Source organism: Phalacrocorax aristotelis, chromosome 1 (genome assembly GCF_949628215.1).
Source record: "Phalacrocorax aristotelis chromosome 1, bGulAri2.1, whole genome shotgun sequence".
NCBI lineage: Eukaryota > Metazoa > Chordata > Aves > Suliformes > Phalacrocoracidae > Phalacrocorax > Phalacrocorax aristotelis.
Window position 1 is genome coordinate 32,546,566 of NC_134276.1, and position 22,469 is coordinate 32,569,034.

Here is a 22,469-nt window from a genome sequence, read left to right on the forward strand (position 1 = left end):
GATTCTATGACTCTGGTTTCAGGTAACTTATGTATTTTTCCTTTCCTCACATAGATTTAGCTCCTGGAGGTTCAGATGACTGGGCTTACGATCTTGGCATTAAATATTCTTTTACCATTGAGCTTCGGGACACAGGAACCTATGGATTTTTGCTTCCTCCTCAAGAAATTAAACCAACTTGCTTAGAAGCACTTTCTGCTGTCAAAGAGATAGCTCAACATGTTCATCAAAATTTGTGACGTTGAATATAATTTATTCCAGCATGATTGTACTTAGTTAGTTCAAATAACAATAAAAAAGCTTGCTGCTTTATTAAAATTATTTCTATACAGGCAAAAAAAAAAAAAGAAGGATGGCTGCTCCCCTATACTTCATTTTAGAATACTTAAGTTTTTTCCAACCAGACTTATATACCTATACCTACAACAGTAGTTCAGTGCACTACAGAGAGATAGATAGATATATAGTGTCACCAAAATTGGGAATAAAACCTCTTAACACCAACGTAGCATTAACAAGTAGGCATTCTCTTTATTGCAGTGCTGGATGCACAGGGGATCCTTCCACCTAACACGCATACCTACTGGAGTTCATTTTTGACATTTATACATGGAAGTTAACACATCAAGCCTACCTAATGCATAATCATTGACCTGATTGAGCATCCTCTTCTTCATTGGTCTGTATCTTCTTCACTTAAATTTAAAGCTACAGTGTAATTTTAATTCACTGTGCATGCTGAAGAGGAGTGATGGGGGTAGTCCTTTCATCCCTCAGTTGAGTCAGTGGTCACAATCTACCCCTGCTGGAATTACCTTTCCCCCAGTTACCGTGCTTCGGCACCTTCTGGGCCAAGCTGTTGTTCCCTTTATCACTGCTGAGTGATTTGTGGCCTTCCCTTATCTTCACAACCTTGTTTGTAGCAGGTTCTTGAAGTTTTACTGATTTGTATTCTTTTGAGGAGGTTCTTGTTAATGAGGCATTCATTGCTAATACCCTTCTATCTGGCCTAAGTGTTATTTACTACTTCGTTAAAATTCTCAGGTGTTAGTTTCCACTCCTAACTGTGATCCTTTCTTAACTACTAACAACCTCTAAATTATTTCCATTTCATCCAAGAATAATATATATACCTTTAAGGTAACAATTCCCCCCTTTGGAAGTTTCAAATATTTCACCTGAGACTTCCATAATCTTTGGCTAGTATTATGTTTCTTAGCCCTTTACTGACATTAACCACAGGCATTTCCTGTAGGGTCAAGATACCCCATTCTATTTAATTTCTGCTTGAATGTGGTAGGGGTATACAGGTAGCAATAATCAAGCTTCCCAAAGCCTTGAAATAATTTCAGAACTAATTTGTCCTCTAATGCTTCAGTTTCTGCTAACATCATTACAATAATCAGAATTTTGGTCTCCAGACCTTTATCAATAGTGCACTCTATAAGGGGAAAATAGCATAAATCATCTTATGTCCCTCTGGATGGTGGGAACTCCAGGTGATGTAGCATCCAACGGGCCTCTGATTGACATGCAGCATGCTGCACAGACCCCATCCACAGCGGAGGCTCCCCCATGTCAGTCATTCCAGCTATTAGAGGATTTCCTTACAAGAAAACAGCCCTATTCATCATTTCCACTGTCAAACAGAGAGGAGGTTCACATGAGGACTTCCTGCTGCACGTTGACATAAAGGCAAGGGCGTGCAGGTGGCCAATCACTGGTACCGAGTCAGAGCTGCCCACAGCCTCCTCCACAATTAGCTGGCAAGAGTTGTTTATCCTGTGGCCAAGGATTTGTGCAGTGCAACATAGGCCTGAAGACTTTATACCAAGGCCTGTAGTGACAGAAAATGGGGCAACAGTTTTAAGCCAAAAGAGGGGAGGTTCATAGTAGATATAAGGAAGGAATTTCTTTAAATGAGGATGGTGAAACACTGGAACAGGTTGCCCAGAGAGGTGGTAGATGCCCCATCTCTGGAAACAATCAAGGTCAGGCTGGATGGGGCTCTGAGCATCCTGATCTAGTTGAAGATGTCCCTGCTCGCTGCAGGGGGGTTGGACTAGATGACCTCTAAAGGTCCCTTCCAACCCAAACCACCCCGTGACCCTTTTCTGCACCTTAGCCACACCATTTATCACCCCACAGTCCTGATATGCCCAGCCCTGCACACCCGCGGTAAACACCCGCGGTACGCCGAGGGCCGCCGGCGAATGCGAGTCCGACAGCCCGCCCACCTTCCCCGCCCTCCCCCAACATGGCGGCGCCCCCGCTTCCGCCCGACCCGCCGCCACCGCCCTCCTCCCTACTGGCGTCATCACCGGCGGGCGGCGCGCGGGCCGCCGGGAAGGGCGCGCGCGGCGCTGGCGGCGGCGGCGGCGGCGGCGGTGGTGGTGGTTACCCAGCGGCCCTGGCGCGCGGGGGCAGGGCGGGAGCGGCGGGCGCTGTTGGGCTGCGGGAGCGGGTGGCGCTCCTCGTCTTCCTCTCCGTGTCGCTCCGCGCTCAGGCCCGGGAGGACGGACTCCCCCCTCGCCCCCTCCCACCCTCTCCGCCCCGGGCGGCGGCGGAGGAGGCGGCGGGGAGCGGCGCGGCAGCGCAAGGAGCAGGTGAGTGCGGCTGGGGGCGCGGAGGGGAGGGCCGGAACGGGAGGGAAGAGGAGGTGGGACGGGAGGGAAGGGGAGGTGGGCCGGGCCCCCAAGCCCCGTACCCACCCTCACCCCCCCGCCTCTCTCCGGGGGCGCTCGGCCTCGAGAGCTGCGGCGCGGGGAAAGGCCGTGTACCGGCAGCCCGGCACCGGGCGAGGCTGGCGGGGCCCTCGGGGCGGCGGGCGGGCCGCCCTTGGCTCGGGGTGCAGCTCCATCAGTCTGGCCGCGCTGGAGCCTGCCTCCCTGATACTCTGATCTTCTCTCTTCGCGGTTTTTTTTTTTTTTTCCACTTAAATGGGGCTCTTCTCACGCTTTCTGGCAGTAAAATAGTTTCTGCTTTACGCGCTTAGAGGAACCACTAATTTCGCTCGTACAAATCTACTCATTACCATTTTTTACGGCTAACTCCCATCGCTTCCAGAACTTGTAGGCTGGGCGTGTTGGGTTAGTGTTACCGATGGTCTGCTTAGGTCCTCACCTTTGACTTCTCTGCTGGATTCTCACTCTACCATTGATTTCTTGTCGACTTTCTGCAAGCCTGTTTGAAGAACAGATTGTGACAGATAGTGGGTTAGCCACCAGGACCTTAAGGGATCTTGCTGTGGGGGTGAAACACTCACCGTGCCCCTGTGCAGACGGGAGTGGACAGACTCAGCCCATGAACTGAGGTTATCTGAAAACCCTAGAAGTCTGGCTCTATGTGGCCGTGCCCGAGGGAATACACCCCGCTTGTCGGCATGTTTGCTCTCCTGTGACGACATGCTAATGTGGTGATCCAATTTACAGATTGGAGATAACGTGTGTCCGACAAACTCAGTATGACGGCTGAGTGAGCTTGGACCTGTCCACACAGGTCTGCATAGACTGTCCCTTAGTCTGGTGAAACATCTTTGAGTTTGAGGACCTTGTTAGACAAGATATGGAATACTGTACCTGTTCTTTTGCCATACTAGGGCCTGGTGTTTTAATTGTTTACGTGTAGAAAGCCAACCATGATTTTATACTTGTAAAAACATAATTAGCAGCTGCTTATCACTACTAATGGAGAAATAGTATATGTTAAATTATAGGGCTAGGTTCAGATTAGTATGGTGATGGGTTAACAGCATGGAGTTGTTAAAGTAAACTTGGAATAATTTCAAGCTTTCTGTCAAACAGGCTTCTTTGTGTGAGATTAAGAGTGCTAGACTGATATCGCAAAATGCGCAGCCAGTATTTGACTATTTTTTCCAAAGTTGGTTAACAACACACTTTACTGTTTTTAGCCTTATTTTTAGGTAGTAAACCTGCGGAGCTCCTTCAAATATTACTATTCCATTAGTATTGTGACATGGAAGTGTTAACATTGTAATCAGAGAGACAAACCCTTTTCAGGTAAAAGCTGTTCATTTGGAAAAGTGAGGGGAAGCACTGACACTTTCCTCTTTCTAAGCTGTTATTTAGTTGTCAAAAAGTATTTATCCTAGAGTGTTATAATCAGTTTGCATCTGCACTTCTGTAGGATTTTAAGATTAAAATTTTGTTTGTTGTTTTAAGAGGTGTGTTATTTATCACTTCACAGGTAGGATTTTCTTAAGTGACATAAGGCTTAGGCTGTGTGTGGTATGCACGTATGCATGCACAGACATTGACATGCTTTACTAGTGATGTCTTGGACTTCTTAAAGAGATTTTATCTCCTTACAGTTTTTTTGCGAACTTTGCTTTTGTTTTGTTACATTTCAGTTTCTAGTTTTCCTATAGAAGCAGGATTAATTTTTGCAGATGACTGGATCAGGTTTTTCTAACAGGAAAGTGGGTGTTTCAGATGTGTTTCTCTTGATTGTGGCTTATGTAATATCATACTTCTATTGAAGAAAAAATGTTAAGTATGCTTGACACCAAATCATAGGAGTACTGGGAATAAAAATACAGGACTTCACTAAATATTGTATCAATCATATCGTGCTTCATTGATTTCAGTTACTTGGTTAGTGCTCACTAGGTATACTCACTTAAGTCTGTCTACATTTTAGATTTAGTCATGAAGTAACACTCTGAGATGTATTTTACTTCAAATGGCAGTATAATTAATGTAATTAGCAGGTTGTCTCTCACCCTAGAAAAGTTACTGCATTTAATGTAGATGCATCTGTAAGTTATTGTAGTGTTAAAATATTTCTAATTTATTATTAAAGATTCCTGCAAATCTATCTTACGTATGGAAAAGTGATACTTTACAGTTAAAAACCTTAGCTAGAGAATTTATTTTAGGAGTGTAAAGTTAATTTCACATAGTGGTTGTGAGCTGTTTCAGAAGTTGCAGACACTCCAGTGCCCCTAAGTAGATCTAGCAATGCTATGTCATGTACCTAAAATAGAGAAGTACATAATTTTCTGCTTAGAAACTTTTTTTAGAAACATAGTAATTATTTAAATGTTGAAATATGAACGCTCAAGGCTCAGGCCACACTGATAATCAGTGCTGTCTGATCCATGTGAGTGTTTGATAAGGAGTTGTAATTCAGAGACGTAGGCATTTGATGGAAAGGAAGATCGTTGCCCTGGCCGTCAGTGTGGGAGTGATAGCAGGACTGTGATCATCAAGGGTAAAGCAATGTAAGATGAAAATGTGGGAGAATTGAGCAAGTTATGGGAATTTTAATGGGATGTTCCACTTAAATTGTTCTCAACTAGCCATTAATATGCATTCTGAAAAATTTGGAAATGAAACACTTAAATTTTTTCCCCTCACAGTTCTTGTTTATAAGCAAGGAAGCTTGTCAGTAATGTAAAACTGCCGTTATGCATCTGAGGTTTCAACTGCAATATTGTTTTAATAGTCTCTGCTTGGTCTTTGAAGAACAAAAATGGGACTGACTGCATTTTCAGATACAGTCTTTCGAATGTAGTGTTTGACAGAGTGGAAATTTCTCAGTTTGCCTCTGAAAAATGTGTCTGGACTCTAACCCTGCAGCTTGTGTAACAACTATATTCACTTAACAGTGAAATCTCATGTGGTTCTGGTTGCAGGAGTGAGACCCTCGCATGTGCATACAGAAAGTAATATGCTGTGCAGTTTTTGTTTGCTTAGAATAATTTCTCATGAAATATGTTTTCTGTTAATAAAGTACCTGCTCTTAATGACAAACTGGTGGATATGGGCCAGAATGTAAGGATAGAACTGGCAGAATGCTCCCTGAAATAGTACGGGTTTTTTCCATGTTCCAAGATCTCATTTTATTTAAAATAGGGGGTTTTACAAACCTTAGAAGATTCAGGGGTGGATGGTGTTCTCTTCATTTCCTTGTAGGAAATCATTGGCAAAAATATAGGGAAGTAGGTAGTTGGAATGAAATTATCTCTTCAGTTATGATGATGTTACTCCCTTCATCCTGTCCATGTTTATAACTCTCTTTTTAAACCTATTCATCATAACTTCCTAGAGAAGTTAATTCCAAGAAGGTACTATTTGCTGGGTAAAAATTAACTTTTAAAAAAGATGTTTTGCCTCTGTTTCCTTGAAGATAAAAGGACACTCAAATTAGGAGGCAAAATGAATGTAAATTTTCTGTATTTGTATACTGCTATCATGTCAGTGTGTACTGTACTTATGTATTAGATGCACTCATTTTATCTGTCCTTCATGTGTTGAACCCTCTCCCTATGCCATTGCCAGTGCCGTTCTTCTAACCCTTTTTATTTCAGACATGGATCTCTTTACTCTAAATACTTAAACCAAATTCAGTATTTGGTATATGATCGTCTTATTAAAATGCTTTTGCATATGTCAGTCGATTTTTGTATCCTCTATTAAAGGATATAGCTGCATGAAATCTTACAAATTCAGTGGAGTTTTTTTTTCCTGAAATACAGTGGGAAATAATCCTGAAATGGAAGGGTGCTCAGCTAGGTCAGGTGTGGTATTGTTTTGCTTTCTAACTTTAATGATTTATCCTGTCAGACTTTATAACTACTGCTGCACATTGAGCTGTCCACAATGACTCCTAATTATTTTTCTCAGACAACTGGACTAATTTGAACTCATAGAGTATTTGGATAAAATAATTCTCCTTGTGTGCATTACACTATATTTATTTACATTTCATCTGCTGTTGTATTATTCAATTTTCTAACTCAATTAGATCTTTCTGGAAATCTCTGTACTCCAGTTTTTACTAACCCAAATAATTTCCTACTACTGGCAAATTCTACTGTTTCACTGTCTGCTTCCACTAATGGATGTTAACCATTGTTTTTAATGTCTGGTATACACCACGTGGTTAACTTCTACCCTCTCTGAGCAACTTCGTTAACGTCTTGGTTATCTGAACCTTACTTACGAGACAAAATTCTTCAGATAATCGAAGACTTGGAGAAGTAGTCACTAGAGCTGAGCTGGGAAGTGTCTCAAGTACATAGTGTAAGCTTGCTTTCTTCTGTTGTTTATAAAGGAGCTAAAGTTCTTGGCAAAAGCTTCAGCACAGAGTTTTATTTGTAGGAAGTGCACAGGTGTCAGACTTCTAGGGAGGACTTGTCATTGAAGTAACCATAGGATTCAGATAATGAAGTTTCATCAAGGTGCAAGGGAGAAGACCAGGTGTTATCAAAGTATCAAGGGTAAAATATAAGTTACAGCAGTATTACGTTTTATGTACATTTGTCCACATTTGTCCATTACAATTTTTTTTTTGCTGTAGAATGCAACCTTACAATCTGAATGCTATGGAAAATACTGCTGATCAGATCAGTGAAATGTTGCATTAATCCAATCTGATGGTGTTAGTTTAAATTTGTATTATTCTGACTGTATGGATGAGCTCTTTGTCATTCGTAACCTGTTTGTGTATGAGAAATTAGCTTAACTGTGTGTGTCCTAAAGGCAGCAGCACGTGCATAGGAGCAGAAGGGTAGGAGATTAGTGTTTGGCTAATCGTGTTATACTGACTAATGAGCTCCAGAACGATGGCGCTTTGCAGTACAACAAAGGTAGTTGTTTAAGCTGTATATAAATCGTCCAGCAACTGGCAGATTTTCCCAAACTGATTTTATTTCTGTGTAGATCAAGCAGCATTTAAAGAATGGACCATAGATTTTGGAGCCCACTTTGCCCTTTTTCTGCAACCTGTCTCTAGCATTAAATATCTTCCTTTTTTTAAATATGGTTTTCTTTCTATATTCAGTAAGTCCTTCCTTTCTCAGGTAAGATAAATTGTGACTTATTTGTCAAACTTATGCTGTATTTCTTTTGAAATCTGTTTTTCTTAATGAAAAGTTTTCTTGAGAATCTTAAGAAGCATATCACTGTTGTGGGGTTTTTTGTTTTTTTTTCTAAACTCTGGCAGTTCAAAATAGTTGTAGAATACAAACCAGTAACAAACACAGACTGTGGATGATATCAAGGTGGTTTTCAGTAGGTTGTTACACACAACAAAGTGGGGAAAAAACCTGGAGCTCTCATTTTTGGAGATTTGTTTCTGAAAATTGGAGCCATTTTTAGTGGTCAGAACCTTTCTGCGAGAGGTTGGTGAAGTAATGTTAAAGGTTCTTTTCACTTGAAGTCACTTGAATTCACGCACATGACGAAGGAAAGCATCTGTTCTGTGTGGTGTTTGCTACCTAAATGAATAACATGTCGTATGATCTTTCCCAAAGGGAAACTGAAGAGTCCAAAGCAGGTCATAAAATAAAATGAAAAATGATCATTACTGGTGTTCAGCTGCCAAGTTCAAATCAAAGACATTCCTTGTTATTAGATACATTTCACTCATTTATGACTTCTTTTTCTTTCTTCATCACCTCTGCAGCAACTCTTACCGTATATAATACTATTTTATTCGTGCGAGTTCAGTGTCAATAGCCCCAAACTGAAGGATTTTACAGTTTTGCTTTTTTTTTTGGTTGAAGTAGTACAAAATGTCAAAAATTAGAAGGAAGGTCACAGTGGAAAATACCAAGACCATATCCGATAGCACATCCCGAAGACCCAGTGTGTTTGAAAGGCTTGGACCCAGCACTGGAAGTACTGCAGAGGTGAGTTGTAAAAGTGTTCTTCTTTTCCTCCCCACCCCAGCATATTCTTTTCCAGGATCTAGGTGGTGGGAAAGAGTAGCTCACAAGTAGCAAATACTCAGATATCACTGATGTTAAAGGTGAAAAGAACTCCTTATCGCATGGATGTTCAACATACTAATACTAGAATTTTCAAATAATGTGTGTTGTCCCAGCTTCTGGAGAGGAGCAGTAGTACTATACATATTAATAGTATTTCCACCAACCTAAATTTTTCTCTGCCAGATGTGATGCTAGTTGTTGATTTTTCAAATTATATTACTGGTGGACAGAAATTACAGATAAGTGGGAGTTAATGTGGAGTCATTTGTTTGTTCTGCCACACTCACACCAATGGTATTTCCAGCAATGAGTGTGAAATTCACCCAGTAATGTCTGTCTCTTAGACACAGTGCCGTAACTGGCTGAAGACTGGCAACTGCCTCTATGGGAACACATGTAGATTCGTACATGGCCCTTCACCACGAGGTAAAGGCTATAGCAGCAGTTATAGAAGGTAAATCAAGAACTCACTTTGAATTCTTCACATGCTGTAGGAAAATAGCTTTTGCAACTGTCTTCTGTTTTTTGGGTTTTTTTTAAGTGAAATACTGTGGTGTGCCTAATGGTATGTTTTATCAGTAACCAACTGCATTGTGAAGCTGCTCAAAACGGTTAATTTGGCAACTTGCAGTGGGTTTTCCCAAGATTTTTGTGTCTATGTAGCTTAAAATTAATGGAGTCCGTTGGATGCAGATTAACTACTTATATTACTTGAAATGGGAAGTTCAAGTACCTTAATACTTTTTTTTTGGCATAGTGTCACTGCAGCTTCTGATATGCTTTCTGTCCTTTACTAAAATGCTGGTTTGGAACTACTTACAGCAGTACTCACATACTGGCAGCCCTTCTGCCTTAGCTATATTGTTTGATGAATAAGGTGCCTATCCTTTCTCTCCTGTTCTGAGAAAACACTTCTTTACAAAACATAGGGTTTTTTCTGTCAGATATAGAACAAATATCCTGTATCGTAGGAGAAGACCCCAAAATTTACTTCTTCAGAAGATAATTTTTTTATCTATCTTCTCATGTTACCATAATTTTAAAATGTTGTTTTTTTCAACTGTCCATTTTGTGGTATAATGCCTTACTTAACTGAAGCTAAATGTGGCAGTAAGTTTGTAATAATCTTGCTATAAAGGACGAAGAGTATAGTTTCAGCATAATGCCTCTTTGTATGAAGGCTTCACATTTTAGACAACTGTGCTTCATAATGCTACAGTAATGTCAATGTTACCTCTAGATTATGGATGGGCATACTGAAACATCAAAAAGTAAAGCAAGAACGGGAAGGTTGGCATGAAGTTAGGGTTCTGTTTCTGATTCTTTTTCCTATTTCTGTGTCATACTCTCAGGATGATCTTGACTTTGCTTGTTTGATCTTCCATTGCTTCTAAGGAGGTAGCAGCTGGGATACAAAATATATCACTGAGCTTAATGTTTCTTTCAGTGTGTAAAAAAAACCTTACTCTGTTCTGTACTGAATGTTCCAAATAGGAAAAAGGAGTGAAATACTGGTAGAGATTAAATTTTAAAACTGCTAGTATGTCACTTTCTTATTGTTTTCAATGTTTGGAACACTCAGTGTGTAGTTCTGCTTGGTCATTTGAAGAAAAGTGACATTTCTTTTAGTGACTAAAGCTGTGTTTCTGCTTCACTGTCACCACTGACATTTAAGAATAATGTTGATTTACTTCTCTTTATTGCTAACTTTTTTTACTAGGACTATATGAAAAAGGCAAACAACAAATCTTGCTGCTTATTTGCCTGATGCATTCAACATTTAATAAAGCTGTTCTTAAAAATAAAAAGGGGGAGGAAGCCCTTACCTACTCACCAACCCATGCACACCAAAACAGATGAATGAAAAAACCATGCATGTCTTTAGAAGTTTCCACTGGTAGCTCTTGGCCAGGCACAGAAAAAGCTATTTTATGTACATAGTAAAATGTTGGCATTTTCGTGCCATTTAACATTACAGAGATTTTTGCAAATGTTATTCAAGTATTTTGAATGCAGTTTTACTGGCTTCTTGCAAGCCAAGCTAATGCTGCTTCCACATCAGTTCAGTTCAAGCAGTACTCTTGTTACAGTATCTGGGACAATGTAATGGCAGCGTGTCTACATGTGTTCAGCCAGGCCTGCTAGTGAAGTCTTTAGCCTGCTTTGCAAGCAGTTTAGTAGGACAAAGCACATCTTGCTACCTTTCTGTCTTGCCCCTTCAGTTTCACACCTGTCTGAAATAAATGTCATTGTTAATGGTTTTACCTGACCATAATGCCTCCCATAGTTCAGAACATCACCAGACAGTAGGAAAACTTGACTGTAAAGTGTGGAAAAGATTCTTCAATCTAGTTTCATTATAACTCCATTTCACCATTAATGCTGCCTCTCATAGCATGTATTGTAATTTTGCTGTTATGAAAATAAAACCTAGCATGTTTTTACAAATAAAGTTTTCTTGATGAGGGTATTAAGAATTCAGTAATAGACCTGCCGGTCTTCCAGGCATCTGAAGTAAGGAGAAGTGCTCTGTCAAAGAGCTGTGTGCAAACATGCTATCCCACAAGGAATTTTGCTCTCTTCCTCCATTCATAGATTGTAGGAAGCTTCCTGCTGCTTCTCTTAAACTATTTTCAGGATCTGTGCCATTGTAGCATCCCTTTCTTAGCCTGTCTGATCCTCTTTGTTTTGGATCATTACACAGGATTTAAAAACCTAACTAAACCAGCAGTAATATTAGGTAAGAGCATATGGATTTTGCAAGGTTCATATATTGTTGTATGGGAAACTGAAAAACAGGACAATGTTTCATGAGCGTTCAGTTATGTGCATTACACACTAATAATTGTCATCTGCCTGTACATGCACGTGTGCCTGCACACACAATACACGTGGACATTCTCAGATAGATGTGTTGCAATGTGTGCCTGTTGCTAGGTAGTTGTCCCTGACACTGTAAGAGGTACAGAAGCAAATGGAGGGGCTGTTATGAACGTGTATTTCCTAACCAAGCTGCTGAATAAGGAGAACTGAACTGTCGCAGGAAGTAATGCTGTTTAATATCACTTAACTGCACTGCTTAAGATTTGAAATTACGACATTCAGCGTTTTAGGCCTTATTTAAAAGATGGGCCTGCACAAAATATTAAGTCATTAAAGAGAAATTTTTTCTTGAGTGTACAGAGATAATGCTGTGGAGCCTTTGCGTGAAAGGTTCTACCAGTTGCAGTCTAGGCACATTGTCTTAAACTGTAGAGATAAAATTGTAGTTACCCGTTGAAATTCAGCAGTGTGCATTACCTGGAATAACCAAACATCCTTTTTGGGGGAGGAGCAGGGGGAAAGTTACGTAGAAAAGCAGCCATTGTGTAAAAATTAAAATTGCGGTACATCTGAAACAAAAATCAGCTAGTAGTAGACCAGCTTATTTTTCTGTGCATTAAGCCAAATTTGACAAATTTAGACAAATTTTCAATCTCATTTATTAGATGTTTTAGGGGGTTATAATGTTTTTTGGGAAGGAGGGGTAGGATGGTTACCATGACTTTGCTCCATTGTTTTCCTAAAGCTGAACTGGCCCCTGACACACCCCACCCACCCCCGCCCCAACCAAAAAAACACCACCAAAACCCAGACCTGAAGCTATACCTTTTTTTAATGTCTGTGATTTCTTGACAAATTTTGTAATGCTTAAGTAGCTCTGAATAAAGTTTTAACAAAGGAAGTGTTTTCTTCCCTCATACTGAAAAAGGTGTTGAGGGTGAAACGATTTGGATGTTTTCTTCACTCCAGCATATAACTTAAAAAAAAAGTATTAAAATATCATGTGTCTCTAGAAAGTACATGAGCTGCATTCAGTGTAAGTTCTCCTGCTTTCTCTTTCAGCTACTAAAGTTTTTCCTGAAATTACTCCTCTTGGGGAATAATGTTACTAGTACATTATCTATAATCTTTTTGCCTTTTAAATTAGTTGGCAGTTTCACAAATCCAAATTCTTTGTGCCATAGCAGAAATATTGTTAAAAATTAAGGCATTGAATTGCCGCTTTAATGTTGAAAGGCTGTTTATTTGTTGAGGTAGCTGATGGTTAGAATGCTTCAGAGAGTTTTGGTAATGCAAAGGAATTACCTTTTTAAGATGGGGGGAGGGAAAAAAAACCCCTTGAATCATAAAATTTGCTAAATCCGGACACTTTCAAGATGATATAGTCATGCATGCAAAGAAGGTAACTTGTTTATATTTGTATGCTGGATATTATTTGATCCTTCTTAGTGCTGAAAGAAGCAGCACACTACTGTTTTGTACCTTTCCTCTGATCTAGATTCACCTGTATTTACAACTTCATGAATAATTAAATGCCTTTAAAAATGAGAGCAATCACTGGTCTTTTTCTTCTTGGATCCTAAGACACTTAACCTTATGACACAATTTAAAGAATTAAATATAGATAGCATTACAAAAGAAGTGGAAGCCAGTTGCTGTTTTTCAAATATGCACAGGTTGAAAATGAAATCGTATTAATTTAGATTTTTTGTATGCATAAATGGTGAAAGACAGTTTACCCCTTGTGTATTATGTGACAGAGGAAGGGTGGGAGAAACAACACTTTCTAAATGAAAACACTAATTCAGTCTGAAAAAACAAAACAAATTCAAATTTCACTAGTCAGATGTTATATATAATATTTGAATATTATTATAGGTTATAGAATTATTATATTAAGAGTTATATTTAACTTCTAATCAACTAAGGCAGCTTCAGTACCTCTTTGTGATTCTTTAGGGTAAACTGATAGGTACAGATCCAGTACTTCCATACAACCATTTCACAGAAGAATCTGTAGTTATGGCTAAAGCGATCATGGAAGTACCAAACTCAATATCAAGCCAGATTTATATGAAGAAAAAAAATTGTTTTCTTGAATTGAAAGATCATTTGAAGCAGCTCCTACATCCCCTTTGCTTAGGAGCTTGTTTGAATGGAAGGATTGTTCTCTTTTATCCCATAAGGGATAAATGAACTTGTGAATCCATACTAAGAGGTGACAAAATTATATAGATGTCTTGTGGTGTAGGATGTTCCCCCTCCCTTCCCACATCAGAGTAATATTTTACAGATAAGATACCTTAAAGTTGCATGACTAGTAGAGTTCATCCAATATTTTGTAATTAAATAATGAAATAATTATGTTACTGCAAGATGGAGGATGGAGGAGGCCTCCAAGAGTGAATTTCTGGCGCATGGTCTTGCAACAGTGTTCTTTTGTGTGGCAGTCTCACCAGGGTCCTGGGAGGATGGCACATAGGTCACATTATCTCCACTTGCAGACTTCATCTATATTCAGACGTGTGCTTCTGTGTGACTTATTGTTGCTAGTCTACAGTAGTTTGACTCTGCATTAATTGTATTTTTATATATATATATATCTATAAATATATATATTAAAATTGGTGCAGTTTAGAATATGAAGAAGGCTGAAGATATCTTGAAACACTTGGTAGGAGCGATTGTGAAATACATTTGCATGATGGTCGGCAAAAGATTTGTTCTGGATAGGATCACCTGAAGCTGATCAAGAGTAGTAACTGAGTCATGCGATATATATGTACAAGTAATTTTTTTTTCTTAGAGTCAAGTCTTCCTTGATGTTCTGGAAGAGTTGGTGTTTTAGAATGCTTAAGCCCATTAGAACGGAGTATATTTTTATTCATCCACTTCTTTTCTGGGTGGGAGGTTTAGATCTTTCTGTATATACTAAGAAGTAAAATAATTAAAAGACAGATTGTATTCTGTTAAAAATAGTCCTGTAGAACTGGTTATATTATGTTTCTGTATTATACAGGTCACCAGAAAGACCTACTGGAGATCTTCGGGAAAGAATGAAGAACAAACGTCAAGACGCTGAGGCAGAACCACAGAAGCGAAGTACAGAGGAATCGTCCTCTCCTGTTAGGGTAAGAATGGAGTTTGCAGAACTCCAGAATCCCTCAGTAGCAATTGGGCAGTGTGTCCTAGAAACCTGATCGTGGTGACTTGTAATATTTCAAATGTTTTAATGAACTAATCATCTTGTACGTAGCATGTGGCATATTTTATTATGAAGTGTCTTACCAATTGTATTTTGCGGTTTTATAGTACTTCCTGGTCTTTTGGGAACCAAAGATTTTATAAATCCTGCAGACTAAAATGTTATACTGATAAACAGGTATTTAATAACAGTGCAGACTCTTTGATTATTACCAAGAAAGTGTATTAACAGTTGTTCCAATCATCTGCTTTTTTACCCCAACACTTATTCATATCCATTGTTTACATGCATCCTGACTCCAGTTGTTCATCCCAAATTTACTTTTGATGAGTCCGTGCAGTTACTGTTGTGCTGGCTCATTTTGCCACCATCCTCACATACTCATCAGCCATCCCAACTGCTCACTTTTTGCAAAAAAAAAAAAAAAAAAAAAATATTCATTATCGTTCTCATTTTCTAATCATCTTTTTGCAACCCTCTACCCCTCATATTTTCAGAAGTTCTGTATTTTTATATTGTATTATCTGTTCCTAATGTTACAAACAAATAGGGGCAGAGTTAGTAGTGTGACCCTCTACCTGTGTAACAGTAGCACCAGTGTATTCCTTTGTCATGTTTTTTAAGACCATCTTCATATGAATAATGATTAAAAGTTCTTATTTGTGAAAAATCAGTTTTGCTTCTGCAGGTATTAACAGCATTCTTTTTCCTCTCGATCTGTTCCTACTTGCTGTGTAAAATGAATTTTTGTCAGGTGTAAAGAAATGAACAGCAGCTACTATCATTAAATTAAGAGTGGCTTACCTTCCAATCATGTTTGCAGTTGCTGTTAATTTGTGTAAACTCTCAGTCTTTTTACTCTCCTACTTAAATGTGTTTATTTTCTAATAGTTTTAATAAACTGTTTAGTTATTGAGTACATGGCTGGTGGGAAAAGTGTTTTTTCCAACCGTTATTAAAAATTTACTGTAACTTCTCTCCTGGTACAACTCTAATTTTGATGTAATTCTTACTTTTGATTAGTTAACCTTACTTTTTATAGTGTTCTATTAATGTAATAATAAAATACTCTTAAAAAACTAAACCCCGAGTAAAGGTGAACTGGAAGCGGGATTCAAAAGGAATCAGAAAATTAGTGGGTCTGTTAAAGTATCAAAGAATTATTTACAAGATGAGCACACTGCAGAGAAAAAAGGACTCTGCTTCAATCTCATAAAACAGACGGCTGAGGAACCTGCTGAGCTTTTGTATTAGTTACGTGGAGGCAACTCAGAATATGAGGCATCCAAAGAAAATATTCTGGGACAAATAGATGAAGAGGGACAGGTGTCAAGAGTTGTGTTGCAGAGAACCAGAACATCTAAAAGAACAGAAGACTGAAGTGACTGAACTACTAACAAAAATCTTGCTCCATCATTAGAGCTACTATTATGGTGGAGATCTAATATCTGACGTTTCCATCTCTTATTAAAGCTTTTGGGATAACAGAGGAGCTGGATAAGAAACCTTAACTTTGTTCTGAAATAACGAAAAGTAGGTTGTTCCATAAAAAGTTTCATAATTGTGTTTTAAAAAAAAAAATAAAAAGAGCAGCACTGTTCCTACAGATAAAATTTGTGCTTCACCAGTCTACTAGACTGAAACTTTACCAGAGAGCAGTGGTTAAGAGAGAACTGTCTGATGCAGATGAAATCTTAAATAGCTTCTTTTGACGCAAGGCTTTTGAGGCATATAGATAGTCCAAGAATAGCAGGTATAATATTGTCAGATTTAGAAGCCAGCTAAGGGGAAAATTTTTTAGGTTAATTTCAAATTATGAGGTTACAGAGGATGCTGTGGTGCTTCATCTAAAGAGCTATAACTTTTTAATACTGTGGGAAAAACGTTGGACATCCAAAATGTCAAACTTCGCAGAAGATATGAAAATACTAGGCAAGATTACTGAAGTTTGAGGAACGTCATAGGGGTTGGAGAAAGATAGTTTTTGGCAGTACAATGGCAGATGAAACTTGGTGTTGGTAAATGAAAGGTCATGCACAATGAAGAGAGTTTTTAAAACAAAAAAATAATGAAAGAATATTTTAAAATGGAAATCATCCAGTAGAAAAAGAAGTTATTGTGGACAGCTCAATGAAACCATCTGTTCAAAGTGCAGTCGCAGCTGCAGAAGCAAACTCAGGTATATAAAAATGGAATAGAAAATAATCAATATTATGCTGCAGAAATTAATGGTCCAGATTTATTTGAAATGCTGTTTGGTTGTGAATGCCTGTATGCAAGAAAATACAGTCAGAGGTCTTTGTGAAGTGGGCAAGGAGGTGAGAAAGAGACTGGAGAGAAGAAAGGACATGTGGTGAATGCGTATAATGTGTGGTTGAGAGAATGTAAATTAGATGCGTCATATTCATACTTTATCCCAGTAGAAAGAGTGGCGAATATGAAAATGACAAGGGGAAATGCTTTTACATTATATATGATAATTCTACCTGATTGACAGAAGAAACAGTAAAAAACCTGAATAGGTCTCACAAAAGGTTGAGCCAGTATAACTAGTATAAAATGGTTTTAGAAGAGATTTTTTTTTTCTTTGGAGACATAACATAACTAGTACAATCTGTATGTATTTAGGAAGAAACGTTCTATATGGACAGGTTATAGACTATATCCCTTATTATTTCATCATGCTGTGTACTATTTTCAGAGACATGCTGCGTTACGTGGTCAACTACATTGAACTCAGTTGTTTCTGTGTTTCTCAGATTTGTACTTGGAATTGTCAGCACTGTATGTTAGTGTATTAATTATTATACAAATAATTAGATAAGGTTCCTGCCATTACTGTATTTAGTTGGAAATTTTTATGTTGCATTTTCCTCCGTATTATGAGAAGACAGTTACATTGGAGTACGTGAAGTATTACCTAAAGTATTACCTGGGAGGTGTATGTGATTTGGGAGAAACAGTGGGAAGAATTTAATGTATATTTAGGAGAGGTTTTTGTAAGGAATGTGTGTCACTTGCTTCGTATCTGTGCTTTTTGTCACCATGGCTTTTGAATATCTTCACTGGAAATGGAAGTCAGCATTGTCTTCCATCTCTGAAATGGAAACAATACCTGTTCATTTCAGGGAAACTTCAGTTTTATTTTATTGTGTGTTTGGGTAGTGTGGTAGTACTTTATAAAGGTATTACACCTAGAGCAAAATAGTACTGTGCTTGCCCAAAAGATCCTAGCTGCAATACATGATAGCTTATTCTAGATTTAAAGGAGTCTGTGCTTTTGAATTAGTTTATATTGCTGCTTCATGTACATGTGCTGATAAGGCTGAAACTGAAGCTTCTGCCTTGTAGGATTTGTAGGTTGTAAGAGTCTTATAAATATTCTTTCCATCGGTGCTGGCAAAGTTAATGCTTCTTGGCTAGAAGCATGTTTTGCAGGCTGAGTCCTTTTGTGCTTGCCCAAACTCTTCTGGCTGTAGTGGGGAAATTAATTCAAGTAGACGTCAAGTCTTATGCTGTAGGGTGCTGATCATATCTTATGGGGTGTGGAACTTCAACTTAAGTAGACATTAAGTTAAATAAAATCTCATAGAATTCAGCCATAATGCCGTATTTTTTTTCTTTCATAAGTAGCATTTCTCCGTAACGTCAACATTAAACTGTTATCATCTATCCCAGCACATGTGAAGTTTAACTGTGAGCACATACCTGAAAATAGCATAGATAGTCTGCTAAGTTGTTTACTCTTAGGACATTCAACTTTTTTTTTTCCAGTAAATAATTATATTATGAAAGTTTTGTTGTTTCTCATCTAGTATATGGCATTTTTCCAGAGTCTGCAAAGAAATAGTTTACAAGTGTGGCTGAAGTGGATACAGCATCTTCAAGTACAAGAAGTACAGTACAAAGACATGCTATTGGCTTTTAGGAACTTGACTTATTTTATTCTTGACTTATCAAGGGAGAGATGAAAAAAGCCTGTGTAAAGTACAAGAAGGTCTGTAAGGATATGAAGGAAATATTTACTCCCCATAGTAGGAGGGAATTAAATGCGTTGTAAATGGAATGAGTACAATAAAAGGAATATGTTGAAGACTTTTAAATGAGAAAATTCAATTATGTGCTCTAAACTGTCATAATTTAAATTCTTGATTTGCATGCCCCAGGAAAATATACTCAATTTCTAAGCTATTTGTTTTTCAAGATGCAATGTTACCAGAACCTCTCTTTCCTGACAACTAAACTGAAGTAATTTAGTGTATGAATGGGCTCGGATCAAGTTGTCCTGATTTGTAAAATAGCATGCTTGCATAAAAATTGTCTATTCCCTTCCCCTATATTCAGTAATTCAATAAAGATCCTTTCATAGATGTTTTTGTTCTCAGTTCTTCTATAGAAGTATGATTGTGCCACTACCAAATCTCTCCACTGAAAGGAGAAAATACAGGCTGTTTCAAGATGCTTGTGTTTGGTTGTAAGTTTGGAGATGTAGGTGAGATACATACAGGTTGTGTAGTGTTTTTAACATGGGTTATTAAATTGGTCTTGAAGCATTCTGCCTTATCTGCACATTCTCTGCTGTCAAGTGATTTGGGGAATTGGCTTTGAGAAGTTTTTTGAAATCAGTATATTGAGAATGTCCTAACGTGTATTTCAGTTTGCTAGTAACAAGTAGTGTTGTGTTAATAGAAATCAGTATTTGTATTTAAGAAATTATGTTTATTGTTGGTTTATATTGTAGGAATTAGTTGCAATATATAGCAGAAGTACACAGTTGAATAGAACAGATGCAGCCTTTGAGGACAGCAGTCTAGAAAAATTAAGATGCTCTAAGGAAAAAAAGAATGGTTGCAGGAGAGGCAGGTTGATAGTTACAGATTTTCAGAGTAATTTTCTTTTAAAGTAACTTTGGAGCATAGTACAATTCTTGCTCTTAGACTGAAATGCCTTTAGTACATGTTGTGATGATGGCTTAGTTGATGTAGACTTGTCTGCAGTTGATGTCAGCAGCCAACATGACTTGATAGGTAGGAATCTTGTGCATCATTTTAGAGATCCTGTCATGAAATGGAGAAAAATAACTTTTTTTTTTCTTATTCTACAAGCTGCTTTAAAATAAACATGACACAAGTTAGTTCTTTGATGTGAAGTTCCTTCATGTTATGTAGCGACCGGTCAGTGTTTTTTCGAAACCTTCTAAGGCTTTGAATATGATATACTGAATGCATTAAGATGAAAGGCTTGAAGATAACTGTGCATTGAAGCACCTGTTTCAGTTCAGTACGTAAAATGAATGCAGTACTTGTTCTGTCATAATTTGTCATTAAACTAGAGATAAGATTTTAACATTGTTAGTGAATAAAAGGGGATAGTTGAATTTTACTCACTTGGGAGTGACTGTCCACAATGTTATTTCCGTACTGTGTTTTTAAGGTGATGTTAAGCATTTAAATTAGGTCAAGATCTAAGTCCCAGTAAAGAATAGCTAGTGAAATTTTCAGGCATCTCTCTTTCATGGCATAAAACCAAAGGCTCCTACATATCAACATTGAAGAATCCTCAAAAGACAAAAGAAGGCAATATGGGAGGTGAGAACAAAAGGGGCATGGGACAGACTTTCATTATTTGCTTTTTCTGGTTTCCTACTCAATAAAGTAACCTGAGATACTTCTGAGCTTGAATGTTCCTTTTTTTTCGCAAATAGTGAAAAAACTTTGTCCTGTACTCCACTTGAGCCCAGGTAGATCGTTTAGAGAATGTTAATTCCACAGAGGCAATGATGCATATATGCAGCTTTACTACTGGAATTTAGCAGGGGGAGAAGAGCAGCACAGGTTCAGTTGCCTTTTGAAATTATCTTCTCTCCTGTAAGAATAGTCTCTGGCTTCCATAGGTGTCCACAGGACCATCTGCCACATGCAAAATTAGTGTTATTGCAATAGTTAGACTTGTCTAAAAACTCAGGGCCAGTGAAAGTTCAAATACAAAGCTATCAACAAAACTTGATTCCAATGTGTTGCTTTAGAGTTTTTCCCCATTCCTTCTGCCGGCCAAGGGTCTCTTTTTTTATTTTGTTATCCCCCACCCATTCTTTATCCTCTGGAGGGTTAAATGGTTCAGCTTCTGAGGTTCATCCGCCTTGCATATAAATATTATATTTACAGCTGAGAACTCTTACTCAAGCTGTTAACATTTATACTCTTTAAATGTTCATTAAAATTCTGGTCTTAAGAACCTGATCTGTTCTTTCGGTTCCTGTTTTAAACTTTATTCTCTGACACATGCTCAGTTCTTGCCCTGCCTTTAAACATTCTTACTTTATGAATCCTTTCTTCTCTTTTCCCCATCTGCTCTTTGCATACTGATTATATGAAATTGCATTAGAACATGTTGCCTGTGGAGTCTCTGCTTTTTTAAGAAGGTATTTATTCAAGAGGCTAAAGGGGAATATGCTTTTTGTACTATAAAAAAACCAGCCAAAATACCATGTAAACTATACCTGCTTCTTCAGGCTTCTTTTAAAATAAAGTTGTTTACTCTAATGCAGCATTTTTCCCTTTCTAGAAAGAGTCTTCACGAGGAAGACACAGAGAAAAGGAGGATATCAAAATCACAAAGGAGAGAACACCAGAAAGTGAAGAGGAAAATGGGGGCTGGGAAACAAATAGAGAAGGTAAGTATAATTAAACTAATGGTCTCCCTACAGCTTGAAGAATTGCAAGATTACTGGGCTGTACGTAAAGTACAGAATGCTTAAAGATTTGGTCCCTAAGCAGAGTATTTCTGTGCAGTAGCCATTAATGTTTCTTTTTTTAGGAGGAGAGCAACTGCTACAATGGTAAAACCAACTTATTTTAAAGACACATAGTTTTTTCACTTTGTTTTTCTTTTTTGATTCCTCAGACAACAAGGAATTTGGTCATAGGCTACTCCGTTGCTGAACCTTCACGTTTAGACTACTAGTTGAATCCAAATTACATCCAAATTAATTTTGAAACTGGTCAGGCTGAGGAGAGAACATAACTCCTTTCAGTTTAAAAGTCAGCAGGTTTTTGTTACATAATTTGTAAGGTGTGAACTGTCTTATTGACAGCGGTTCCATTAGGATGAGTATAACGACAGCTGAAGGTAGCAATTGGTGAACTACTTATATTCTAAAAAACTCGAACAGTGATAAGAGTCTTACATTACCTTCTGTAGTTGTTTTTGTTTGGGTGAGGGTTTTTTGTTTTTTTCTGTTTTTTCCCAATGGTTAAAAGCTGGTTTCATTGTCCTTGTTGATAATACTCATAGTTTAAGCTGTGGACAGTGGAGGAAAAGACTGTCTGTGTTTTTTCCTCTCTCTCCTGAGTTTCACTTTTGTTAGAGACCAAGTTCACCTGACAGTTCACTAGAAGCTGCCATAATTTCACTGTGTTGTTTATATAGTTTTGGAAGTGTCAGTGTTTCAGAAGTAGTTACAGTATTGCAAGAGAAGATCACAGTCCTGATCCATTCTGAGTGAATTCAGATATAATGAATGTGTTTGCAATAAAGCGTACTACAAGTTGTTTGTGGGATGGAGCTCCTCTGTAAATTTCATTAAGTAGGTAGCTTTTCTATGGTATGTACTATAAGTGTTGCAAATATTGTTTTGCTGTGACTTAAGCACAATACATGAATAGAAAAGTAGCCATAATATATTTTCACTCCTTTCTAAATTTT

The 22,469-nt window shown here is 38.1% G+C and overlaps 2 protein-coding genes across 10 annotated transcripts in view; both read left to right on the forward strand.

The window, feature by feature from the left end:
* Nucleotides 1-318, forward strand: part of CPB2 (carboxypeptidase B2) — a 29,194-nt gene extending 28,876 nt beyond the window's left edge. The window contains exon 11 of the mRNA XM_075087243.1: nt 55-318. Within this exon, the coding sequence (XP_074943344.1) occupies nt 55-239 (185 nt within the window). The 3' untranslated portion in view covers nt 240-318. The remainder of the gene's footprint in view (nt 1-54) is intronic.
* A 2,014-nt stretch (nt 319-2,332) lies between these two features.
* ZC3H13 (zinc finger CCCH-type containing 13) overlaps nt 2,333-22,469 on the forward strand; it is a 48,343-nt gene continuing 28,206 nt past the window's right edge. For 4 of the 9 annotated variants that reach the window (XM_075087163.1, XM_075087168.1, XM_075087174.1 and 1 more), the window contains exons 1-5: nt 2,426-2,606; nt 8,531-8,656; nt 9,082-9,191; nt 14,580-14,691; nt 21,330-21,438. In XM_075087163.1, the coding sequence (XP_074943264.1) occupies nt 8,540-8,656; nt 9,082-9,191; nt 14,580-14,691; nt 21,330-21,438 (448 nt within the window). In that variant the 5' untranslated portion in view covers nt 2,426-2,606; nt 8,531-8,539. Of the gene's footprint in view, nt 2,607-8,530; nt 8,657-9,081; nt 9,192-14,579; nt 14,692-21,329; nt 21,439-22,469 lie in introns of all 9 variants that reach the window. The other 5 variants (XM_075087184.1, XM_075087194.1, XM_075087204.1 and 2 more) reach the window with 5 other exon arrangements.